The 11,566-nt window shown below is 54.0% G+C and overlaps 1 protein-coding gene across 1 annotated transcript; it reads right to left on the reverse strand.

The window, feature by feature from the left end:
- Positions 1–10,360: 10,360 nt before the first annotated feature.
- Positions 10,361–11,262, reverse strand: LOC119318053. The gene has a single exon (XM_037592559.1). The coding sequence runs from the start codon at positions 11,029–11,031 to the stop codon at positions 10,702–10,704; it is 330 nt and encodes a 109-aa protein (XP_037448456.1). The 5' UTR covers positions 11,032–11,262; the 3' UTR covers positions 10,361–10,701.
- Between the last annotated feature and the right edge of the window lie 304 nt (positions 11,263–11,566).

The raw sequence follows: 11,566 nt of genomic DNA on the forward strand, positions 1-11,566 counted from the left end.
AAGCGCGCCCGGAGTAATCGGCAACAAGACCACCTGGGACGTTCCGAGCTTGCATAGCAATGCGGCCCCCACCCTAGTACCAGCCAAACGGCGAAATCCGTGCCACGCGTACATAATTACGCATTGAAAATACCATGGGCACAGGTGGGGAGGGGGCACGACTACGGCACGCCCCAAGACGTGGCTCAACCGCACTAGGGGCTTCCTGCTTTGTTATTTTTCTCTCTTTGAGGGCTTTAATCTCTGGAAACCTCGTCCGGCAGTACGATTGTCGGACACACGATGCAACAACCAAGGAGGCAGAAAGCTACGTCGCACCACAGAACTCCCAGGTGGTCTCTGATAACGAGTGAAATACTTGCTTTAAATACCATTCCTCGGGTTGCCCTTGGAGGGGACATGTCAAATAGTCCTACTTTTTGCTTATCGCACTACTTGTATCATTCTGCTTTGACGCACCTTTTTGAATAAACAATGCATAGCACTAGACTATTACCGCATTCTCTATTCCCTTATATATATATATGTTCATTCACAACATTCAGCACCCGTACACTCTGGTATGGCCAATACGCCAGGGGCTTAAGCATACCCCATAATACGGCGTGAGAAGTCCGAACACTTTCGACAGTGCGGCACCCCGAACTTATAGCAGTATATGCATCAGCAACGAATCATGTCTTGGGTTAATAGTTGGGTTTGCCCGGCTCCCATGTTTTGGTACCTTACGTTCCGCTATATCGGCTAAGGTAGCACTGGGAGAACTACTGCGATTGTGCCCCGGTTCATCTAGGCTAAGCACCTCAGTAGAGAAAACTAAAACTGACTGTCATGATAAGGCGAGAGCCGGTCGCTGTTCGAGAGGTCTCGAGTCCCTAAAGACTTATGCCTCTTAGAGCGAGGAGTCGGCTTTGTCCGGCTTAAGGCATGTATAGCGCCCTGAATTCGGCCTTCCGAATACTAGGGGCTTCGCCAAAATTTAAAATTGTAGACTTCTATGGCTAAGTGAGAGTGATAAAGCATTATAGTCCGATTGCCTTGTTCGTTGTGCTGAGCACCTCCCTCGAAGGACCCAACAATGGGAAAAAGAGTGCTCAGATTTATCCCGAACACCCCAGCACTCGTGGCATGAGGGCAGAAGCCGACGACTCGCCATCTCTCAGATTTAACAAACAGCCGCACAGAAGGTAATATTTTAAATTCAAACAAGCGTTGCATAGCGCATATGAACAAGTTTTCATAATACAGGATCACACAAGCAAGTTCATTCAAAAATTACATCCTTCGCACACTCGTCCGCCACAAGACGGGCACCCTTCAGGACACCCTCATAATACATTTCGGGGTGGCGATGCTCCTTGCCCTGTGGCGGCCCCTCCTTCACCAGTTTCTCGGCGTCCATTTTGGCCCAGTGCACCTTCGCACGGGCAAAAGCCCGGCGTGCACCTTCGATGCAGACGGACCGCTTAATGACTTCCAGCCATGGGCAAGCATCCACAAGCCACCTCACCAGGCCGAAGTAGCTGTTGGGAAGGGAGTCGCTAGGCCACATCTGTACTATAAGGCCCCTCATGGCATGTTCGGCCGCCTTGTGCAGCTCGACCAGTTGCTTCAGCTGGTCGCTCACAGGCATCGGGTGTTCGGTCCCAGTATACTGAGACCAGAACAACTTCTCCATCGAGCTTCCCTCCTTGCCCTGGTAATACTTAGCGGCATCCGACACGCTGCGGGGCAAATCTGCGAATGCTCCTGGAGAGCTCCGGACTCGGGTAAGTAACAAGTAATTTACTTTCACATGCTTGCTTTGCATATTGAAGGCCTTACCCGCCGCTATCTTCCTCATGGCCTCAATTTCCTGGAGGGACTTTTGGGCTTCAGCCTTGGCATGCTTTGTGCTCTCGAGGGCCGTGGCAAGCTCGGACTCTCGCGTCTTCGAGTCAAGCTCCAAAGCCTCGTGCTTCTTCACAAGAGCCTGGAGCTCTTGCTGCACCTCGCCCACCCGTGCCTCTTGTTTTTCCCGCTTAGTGCGCTCCTTGGCCGCTTTGTTTTCGGTCTCGGACAGCGCTTGCTTCAGGGCCGCCACTTCGGTCGTGGCCCTTGGCACATCCATGATGATCCTATCCTTTTGCAACCGCATCTTCGGACAAGGCATTACTTACCTTTGTTCTCCTCGAGCTGCCTCTTGGCAAGACCAAGCTCTTTCTCGGACGGCTCGAGGTTCTGCCTCAGTGCATTGACCTCCGCAGTCAGTGCGGCAGAGGTCAGCAGCGAAGCCTGCATACACATACATACATACATACTTATATTAGACTCCTGCAGATATTATTTGATCCTTTATTCAGCTTTTCTTTGTGAACACCAAACAGAGCATCAGGGGCTACTGTCTATGAGGTAATGTTTTTCCTATATTTTAAATACTTACCTCAAAGCCTATTAGAAGGCTGGCACATGCTTCAGTCAGTCTGCTCTTGGCGGACTGAACCTTCTTGATCACCGCACTCATAATAGTGCGGTGCTCTTCGTCGATGGAAGCGCCGCGAAGCGCTCCCAGCAGTTCGTCCGGTGCCTCTGGATGGACAGAGGTCACCGGCACGGACGGCTTGCCCCTCTTGGAAGAGGGCCTCTTGCCCGAGTCCGGAACCACTGGAGGTTCTGGCGCGGTGTCCGACTAAGGGCCGAACTTGGAGCCCCTGGGAGCCTTGCTCCCTTTGCTCCTGGAGTCTGGAAGGTTGCCTTGAGGCGCCTCCGGGACTGTCTCCCCCCGGCTCGGTGCCCCTTGAGACAATACCTCGGCATTGTCTGTAGGGCAAGGAGAGGAGGCGGTTGGAAGTGTATCACTATTCATGTCCGACAAGTCCAAGGAACCGTCTGACGATGATACGTCGATACGGGCTTGGGGCGGACTGCATAATCATATTCGACGTTAGGAGAAGCAGTGCAACAAAAGTATTCTATGAGTTACTCTGGTATCCGAATACTTACGACTTCGCCAGGGGCTTGGCCCTGAGCAGCCACTCGTCTTCGCCGTCGGCAGCGGTGGTGGAATAGTCCGGAAGGAGAGTCCTTCCCTTCTTGGACCCTTCGGCCTCCCCGGTTGGGGTGGCCTTCCTTTTCTTTTCTTCCCGGGCTGGAGGGGGAGAATCTTCATCTTCCTTCTCCTCGTTTTCACGGAGGAGTGCGCCTCGGAGTTATCGGACGATGTTTCCGATACCACCTGGCGCCGGGAACTCTTTCGGGTTCCCGTGGCCTTCTTCTTGGTCTTCTTCGGCACCTCATAAGGAGCCGGAGTCCGCATCTCCGTCATGAGAGCATCTGCAGGGTCTTCGGGCAGAGGGGCCGGACAGTTAATCTGCTCCGATGTCTCCACCCAGTCCTGTCAAAGGCATGGGAGCTCAGACCCCGCACATGGTTAAGCTATGGGAAATAAATACCCTATGCACAGAGCTTACCGGATTCGCAGGGCGCTTCGCGCTTAGCTCGCGGTCCTCGGTAAGAGAAGGGGGGACCTCGGCGCCCTTGAATAGCACCTTCCAGACGTCCTTATGCGTCATGTCCAAGAGCTCGTGAAGAGTCTGGTGCTGGGCCGGGTCGAACTCCCATAAGTTGAAAGCCCGTTGTTGACACGGGAGGATCCGGCGGAAGAGCATGACCTGGACTATGTTGACAAGCTTAATTTCTTGCTTGTCATGTTCCGGATACACTTAGTCCGTCCAGCTCCACCGATGAGCCCCAGGACAGGTCCTTCTCCTTCCAGGAAGTGAGCCGCGTGGGGATTCCGGATCGAAACTCGGGGGCCACCACCCAGTTGGCGTCACGCGGCTCGGTGATGTAGAACCACCCCGATTGCCACCCCTTTATGGTCTCCACGAAGGAGCCCTCGAGCCATGTAACGTTGGGCATTTTACCCACCATGGCTCCGCCGCATTCCGCTTGTTGGCCTCCTACTACCTTTGGCTTGATATTGAAGGTCTTCAGCCATAGGCCGAAGTGGGGTCGGATGCGGAGGAAAGCCTCGCACATGACGATGAATGCCGAGATGTTGAGGATGAAATTCGGGGCCAGATCATGAAAGTCCAGCCCATAATAGAACATGAGGCCGCGGACGAATGGATGGAGGGGAAACCCCAGTCCGCGGACGAAGTGGGGGAGGAAAACCACCCTTTCGTGAGGTTCCGGGGTAGGGACGATCTGCCCCGCGGCTGGCAGCCGGTGCGTGATATCCGCGGCTAAGTATCCGGCTCCACGTAGCTTTTTGATGTGTCCCTCCGTGACGGAGGAGGCCATCCACTTGCCTCCTACTCCGAACATGTTTGGAGAGAGTTGAGGAGAAGGATGTGGACTTGGGCGCTGGAGCTCGAGTGCGCGAGAATGGATGAGCAAGGAGGAAGAAGGCGTGGGTAGAAAAAGGTGAAACCTTATCCCTTTATAAAGGCGGACGAAACTATGCGCCCCCACCAGCCTGGTAAAACTCGCTTATCCCCCAAGCGCCGTAATTGCTGGTGCGATTGGGTTACCCATGTCCGTATTGATGGGAATCCCGTAATAAGGAGACACGATCTCTGCTTCGATAAGACATGCCAAGGAAACCGCCTCGTGAAACACGCTGAGATAGGTTGTGAAAAACAATTCGAATAAAGACCTGGCTGTGGTGTGATGCCACGCTACGGGGTACGTCAGCAGATCAGATTTGTGGAAATATCATTCTCTCTACGGTGGTATGTGGAACTTGTTTTGCAGAGCCGGACACGATCCTCGTGTTCAAAATCTTCTATGAAGTATTCGGAGGAGGAACCCACCTTGCAATGCCAAAGACAATCTACGCGCCGGACTCATCGTCATTGAAGCCTGGTTCAGGGGCTACTGAGGGAGTCCTGGATTAGGGGGTATCCGGACAGCCGGACTATATCCTTTGGCCGGACTCTTGGACTATGAAGATACAAGATTGAAGACTTCGTCCCGTGTCCGGATGGGACTCTCCTTGGCGTGGAAGGCAAGCTTGGCAATACGGATATATAGATCTCCTTCCTTGTAACCGACTCTGTGTAACCCTAGCCCCCTCCGGTGTCTATATAAACCGGAGGGTTTAGTCCGTAGGACAACATACAATCATACCATAGGCTAGCTTCTAGGGTTTAGCCTCTCTGATCTTGTGGTAGATCAACTCTTGTACTACTCATATTATCAAGAATAATCAAGCAGGACGTAGGGTTTTGCCTCCATCAAGAGGGCCCGAACCTGGGTAAAACATCGTGTCCCCTGCCTCCTATTACCATCCGCCTTAGATGCACATTTCGGGACCCCCTACCCGAGATCCGCCGGTTTTGACACCGACAGTAGTAGACATCATAGCCCTTAGCTTGCTTTGTAAGGTGAGGTAGTCATTAGAGGTTGCCGAAGTCATAGTACAAGCCATCTTGACCACAACAAAAAAAACCTCCGCACGAGTCCAGAAGGATTCAAACTTGAACCTCTTCTTTGTGCAGATGGAGGCATTCATATCCAACATTAACAGGCAATGATCGGAGACTACAGTGCCAGAGCTGAGAGGAAACACGTAGGGTACGCCTCATCCCACTCGTTTGACACGAACACATGGTCGATCTTCTCCAACGTAGCCATCTGCCTCTCATTAGACCACGTATAACGTCTCCCATTCAGATAGAGCTCCTTCAGCTCAAGAAAGTTCAACTTTGCTCTCAACCTGCCCATCATCCTATGGTTGATCAAAGCATTACTTTTGTCCTCCTCCCTAGCAATTAGATTAAAGTCTCCCGCTACCAACCAGGGCCCTGCGTGTAGGTCCCGAATGTCAACAAGGTCTTGCAAGAAAACCACTTTGTCCACCTCTTCTTGTGGCCCATAGACACATGTGAGCCACCATGGCCGCTTGTCCTTCGGGCACATCACAAGCGCTGTTAACGTATGATTCGTGTAGTGTGGATTCGATAGTCGCGTAACCGCGGCATCCCGAGCCACCAAAATCCCACCTCGTGTACCCACTGCCGGCAAGTAGAAAAAGTTTTCATATTTAGTGCCAAGGCACTGACGCACAATGTTCATGGATACATCTTGCAGTTTTGACTGATCTCGCTCCCCTGCTCTTGCGCGCTGCGCCAACCGCCACTCCGGTGCTGGCGGCCACCTCCCGCTGTTCTCCACTCTGGAGGCAGCGGCCACCGCTCCCCCTGCGGTGCTATGGCGTCCAGAGTCTCGCTGTCGGGCTCCATCTCCTCCGCGTCCTCCCTTCCCCAGCCTTCTCCGTCCCCTATGGCGCGACGAGATCCCACGCCTCCCCCGCGTGCCAACCCTTCTGCTCCGGCTCCGACGCAGCCACGGCCTCAACTGCGCTCCATCATCGTGTCGCAGGTCTTGGGCACGGCCTTCGGCCCTATCGTCCAGGGCGGAGGGGGAGGGCCGTCGCGCACGCCGGCGCCGCTGCAGATTGGGGGTGGCTGGCAGACCATGACGAGCCTCCGTCCTCAGGCTTTGCAGCGCCCTCGGCGTCGTGCTCCCGCTGGCCGGCCCCGCATGCTGTCGGCTGCTCGCTCGCTGCCGGTGGAGCTGCATGGATGTTGTTACAACCGCGGGAGCGAAGGGCACATCTCGGTGGACTACACCAACCCGGCGTTCTGCGTCCGGTGCCGCGGTGTGGGGCACATCTCCCATGGCTGCACCAAGCCGCGTAGTCCATCTCCGGTGGAACAACCTGCGCGCCCGCCTCCTGCTCTGCGTCGTCCGGTGGAGGCATCCGCCCCTCCGTCGCCGTGACGCTCAGCCACTATCCTGCCGCCTCCGCCGCCGGCCCCCCCGCCGCTTGGCGCGATCAGGCTCTGGAGTGAGGTGGTGAGGGCGCCGTCCTGGGACGTGCGGGTTGCTGCCGGCATGGAGTTCTCGGTACCGTTCGGCCCGCTGGAGTCGGCGCCGCCCGGGGTGGCCGTAGTTCAGGATGCGCCGGTGGAAGTTTGCTTCTTGGAGGCGGGTGATGACACACGGAGGTTGGAGGCCGAGCTTGCTCGGGCAGTGCTTGTCACGGTCATCGGCAACATGCCCTCGGTGGATTTGGCCTCTGTGGCGGAGGCGCTGCACGCGACGTTTGGCATTGGTCCGACGGATATGTCTATCCGCGCCTTCTTCCCCAATGATTTCCTTGTCCTATGCCGCAATGAGGAGGTCCAGGACCGGATGGTGCGTGCAGGCCGCGCTAACTCGTCCTGGTTTGAGCTCAACCTCCGGCCGTGGAATAGGCAGGCGCAGGCGACGGCGGCCTCGCTCCCCTACCTGGTGCCGATCTCGTTGAGGGGAGTGCCTGCGCATGCGTGGAACCTGAGGACGGCGAGTGTGATTCTGCGCGGTCTCGGCTACGTTGTGGGGGTGGATGATTCCACGGCTCCCCGGCTCGACATGGCGGATTTCTGGCTGTGGCTGCGCACAGATCGGCCTCATCAGATCCCTCGTCGCCGGTTGTTGTTCATCGATGAGCCCCAGCGAAACCTCTGGGCCGAAGAGGAGGGCCGACGTTCTTCTGTTGGCCGGCATGCCAGCACACTCTGGTATCCGATTGATATCCGGGTTCTGGAGGAGCCGTGGATGGTGGATGGGGAGGATGATGATGGTGGTCGGCGGCCTCCTCCTCCTCCGCCGCCGTCGCCGCCTTCTGGGAATGACGATCGGGTGCGAGGGCCGCCGAGGAGGGAGGCCCGCAATCCTACAGTGCCCGTGAATTTGGCCAGTAGGGTGGAGTCGTCGACGGCGACGCCACCGCCGGTGACGCGCGGCGTTCAGGCCGGCGCGGTTTCGGCAGGTAGTGGCTCGGTCAGCGACAGCTACATGGCCATCGTCACTTGATCGCTTTGCGCTGATCCTGTGGGTCCGCAGGCTGGCGGTTCTGGTGGCCAGCCAATGGTGGAGGCCGACATGTCGGTGCAGGTGGGGTCTGGTCAAAAGGAAGGATCAGCGGTCCATTGTGCTGTGTTGGTGCGGGGGAATGAGGTGCAGGTTTCCATTGTCTCGCCCGCTTCGGTCCAGCTGTCCAGGTGGGCGCGGGCAGACAGAGATGTGCTTGAGCCTGAGGTGGATAGGATCTCGGATCTGGAGCCGGTTGGTGCTCGGCATGGGAAGGGATCCGTCCAAATTGGATCGTACCATATCCCCTTGCGGGGCCCAGTGCATGATGGGGACGCCTCCTCATGCGGGGATAGATGGGATGGGCTGGACTCGTTGTTCGAGGAGGATTCGACGAGTGGATGCTTGCGAACGCTGCATGGACAGGTGGAGGCTGGTGATGCGTTATGTGTGAGCCTATCAAAGGAGGGCTGCGCCCATGCACCATGCACTCCTTCCCCGACGTCGCTACGTACGGTGGGGCTGGCGAGTCCAGGGGATGTGATAGAGGAGACCAGGCTTCCCAGCCCTGTACAAACCATGGTCACACCGCAGAGGGCCGATGGGGAGGGCCCCTTGCTACAGGACATTGAAGCCATGCGGGCGCAGATGTGCCGGTCCATAACACCAATTTTGCCGCGTCCACCAAGTCGTGCATGTGGGTTACAAGCCCGGAACCCAAGAAAGAAGCAGAGGGTGGATGTCACTCCAAGGAGGAGTGCGCGATTGACAAAGATGGGTGCCTCCAAGCAGCAACAAGTCCTCATTAGAAGATTATGTTTGGCCCATGAAGGGGAGGTAATCTCGGAGGAAGCACTAAGGATGTATGTGGACCTGTTTTCTCGGCCACTCTCGGATGCTCACATCGCGGCGATACTTGCTTTGTTTGGATGGGAGTCACCGGCAATGCCGCTGGCGAGTGAGGCGGTGCACTAGCCGCTTGGCTGGTGGTCATGGTTGGATCTGATCATGAATGCGCAGCCATTGAGGATGATCGTGTGGAATGTCCGTGGGCTAAAGGCTCCGGCCCGCAGGAATGCTGTATTTCAGGTGGTTATTTCTGTGTTTTGAGAATCCACTATCAATCGCTTCATTGCCCCACACAACTCCTATCTTACACATGTTTTGATGCTTCTGCGGATGTATATCTTGCATAGAGCTAATCACATGACACACATTATTTCAGCTTAGCGTCATGTACTTTATGGCCATATGAAACATCACTCAAGAATGGAGGTGTCTGTCTACACGGTAGTAATCGTGATGATCACCCTTATTTATTTGATATGCTTGAAAAATATGCCATACAAGGTCAGAACCGAGTTTGACCAAGGACTATTGCCATTATGCAAAGCTACCTAGTATTGGTAGTTTAGAATAACATCTCACCACATATTAGATGAAAGCTATACGTGATTAACTGAAATACGGAAAAAAAATCTTTTCTCAATAGAAAATGGCACATCGATCAATAATCATCCTCAATTGCAAAATTAATGTATAAATTAGAGTTGCACATGGCATGCACATGATTTGGAATAAAATGCATGTTCTCTAACAAGTGAAAAACATTTAATATCATAATGTTCTTCAATACTTCGTCTACTTCTCAGAAAATAAATTTCCTGGACAGGTTAAGGGTCTATTTTTTGCGAAAAGGGCACCAATTTATTACGAAAGCTCACTAGAAGTACAAGGCACCCAATACAAAATAGAAACTACTTCGAGGTCCCTGGACCACCAAAATGGCCGGTATCGATGACATAACAAGTCGTTGACATGCCATTGTCGCTGTTCCGCTACTGGAGCCGGCCCGACCTTGTCGACGGTAGCCGAGAAGTCTCCGTGCATGTGCCCCGTAGGATTAGCACCCTAGAGTCGTAGTTGTCATCACTGAACTATTGAATGTCATGTGAATTGTAGAAGGGTTAGGTACTCATAAACAAGGTTGTTTAATATATGTATGTTGAAAAGCAAGGGGATAAATTGAACGAAATGAAGAGCAATCCAGAATCCTATTAATCTGCATTGTCTAATATTAGTCTTGCCATCGTCCATGTATGACAAGAAACCCTGACCTCGCCGCCCCAAGGAGATGACAAAAATCTATGTCGAAACTCCGTCTACTTCGTCTCGATGGAAGAAGTTGAGAATGATCAGATCTCAAAAGACCAGCTAAAAGATGAAGCACTGCCATCTATCCGAGTGTCACCCTTGCGAGGACTAAGACCCTCTAACCCAAATTACCAGCCGAAGCGCCAAGGCCTTGGGGATTCCCCCTGCCAGCGGTTGCTGGAGCAACAGGTAAGGGAGGCGAACTCGGGAGTTACGAGTGATCAATCGATATAGTTAAGGTTCTCTTTAACGCACAAGATTCTTAAAATGCGGAATAAAAAATTGTATGACCAAGTGTTATGTCTTCTTGAATTCTGTAAAATTAGAAACTACATAAATTTGGATGAAGGAGTGCTTAATGGCATAGGAGAAACGTTGGAATTCTTAATAAAGGATTGAGCGGATGGAAATTTTCCTCGAAAATAGAATGGAAATGGATTCAAAGGAAAAATTCCAAAGGATTGCAACCATATGAATCAAACTGCCAACGCAGGAAAGATCCCTAAGAATTTAAATCCTCTAAAAATTGCTATAAAATTCCTTTGAATCAAAGGAGCTCTAAAAATGTTTTATGCATAACTACTAGTACGTCTTGAAGGAGGCACGTATCACATCCACAAGAGTGAACATGTTGCATATACACTCGTGCGTTAGTTCAGCTCCGCCTAATTGCACAACTGATTTCCTCTGGGAAACCGACGAATATTAGTTGTAGTCTCCGCGTCGCCCAGGCGGGGTCGGCAGCTTCTGCTCCTGGACGACGAGTCGCGCCGGGAGCGGCCGGCCGGTGCCAGAGCCTCCACAGCTGCGGCACCGCTTGCGACCGGAGCCGGAGCACGTCCCGCAGCCGACGTCGCCGTCGGACCAACGGCTGCAGAGGCACTCCTCCCGGCCGGTGCCGCTGCACGTGGAGCAACGGGGCCGCGCGTTCCACCTGGACGCCGCCGGCAGCCCGTCGCCCGTCGTCCGGTTCGCCATCGCCACGCCCGCCAGCATCCCGAGCCCCGCCGACGCGATCACCATGGGCGAAACCATCTTCGCCGAAAAAACAATCCAAGAATCTCCCTTTTCTTGGTGCCCAAATTGCCGGTGCTTGTTGCTTCCTTGCCGTGTGCACTTGCCTGGTGCTGGTAAGGAGTGGAAGAAGAGATTTGGATGTGTGTGTCAGTGTGTGGCCAGGGGGGGTGTGGCAATCTGTTGATTTTGTGGACGGGGTGCGTCGGTTTATAGGATTTTTTCGCGGGTTGTAGGAAGGTGGGTGTTGGGATAGTTTCGTTTAGCAGTTTGGAGGGTAGCGGAGGCGAGGAAGGGAAGGCGTGCCCGCCTCGTTACCTTTGCTTGCTTGCTTGGTCTGCATCCGTCGGCTACTCTGCTATGCTTGGGCCTTTCGATCTCTGTTTCGTGTGTGCTGCGAGCTGCTTCGCTGCACGTGTGTTTACTCTGCCCTTGCGAGTTCCTTTGCCTTTTCCACGCTACGAGACCAATTCGGAGCTAGGCACTGGATTTGTCCTCTGCATTCTTATGAGCTCCGTTAACGATCTGGATCATGTAACTGGCCGAAAGACTTGTA

Source organism: Triticum dicoccoides, chromosome 6A (genome assembly GCF_002162155.2).
Source record: "Triticum dicoccoides isolate Atlit2015 ecotype Zavitan chromosome 6A, WEW_v2.0, whole genome shotgun sequence".
NCBI lineage: Eukaryota > Viridiplantae > Streptophyta > Magnoliopsida > Poales > Poaceae > Triticum > Triticum dicoccoides.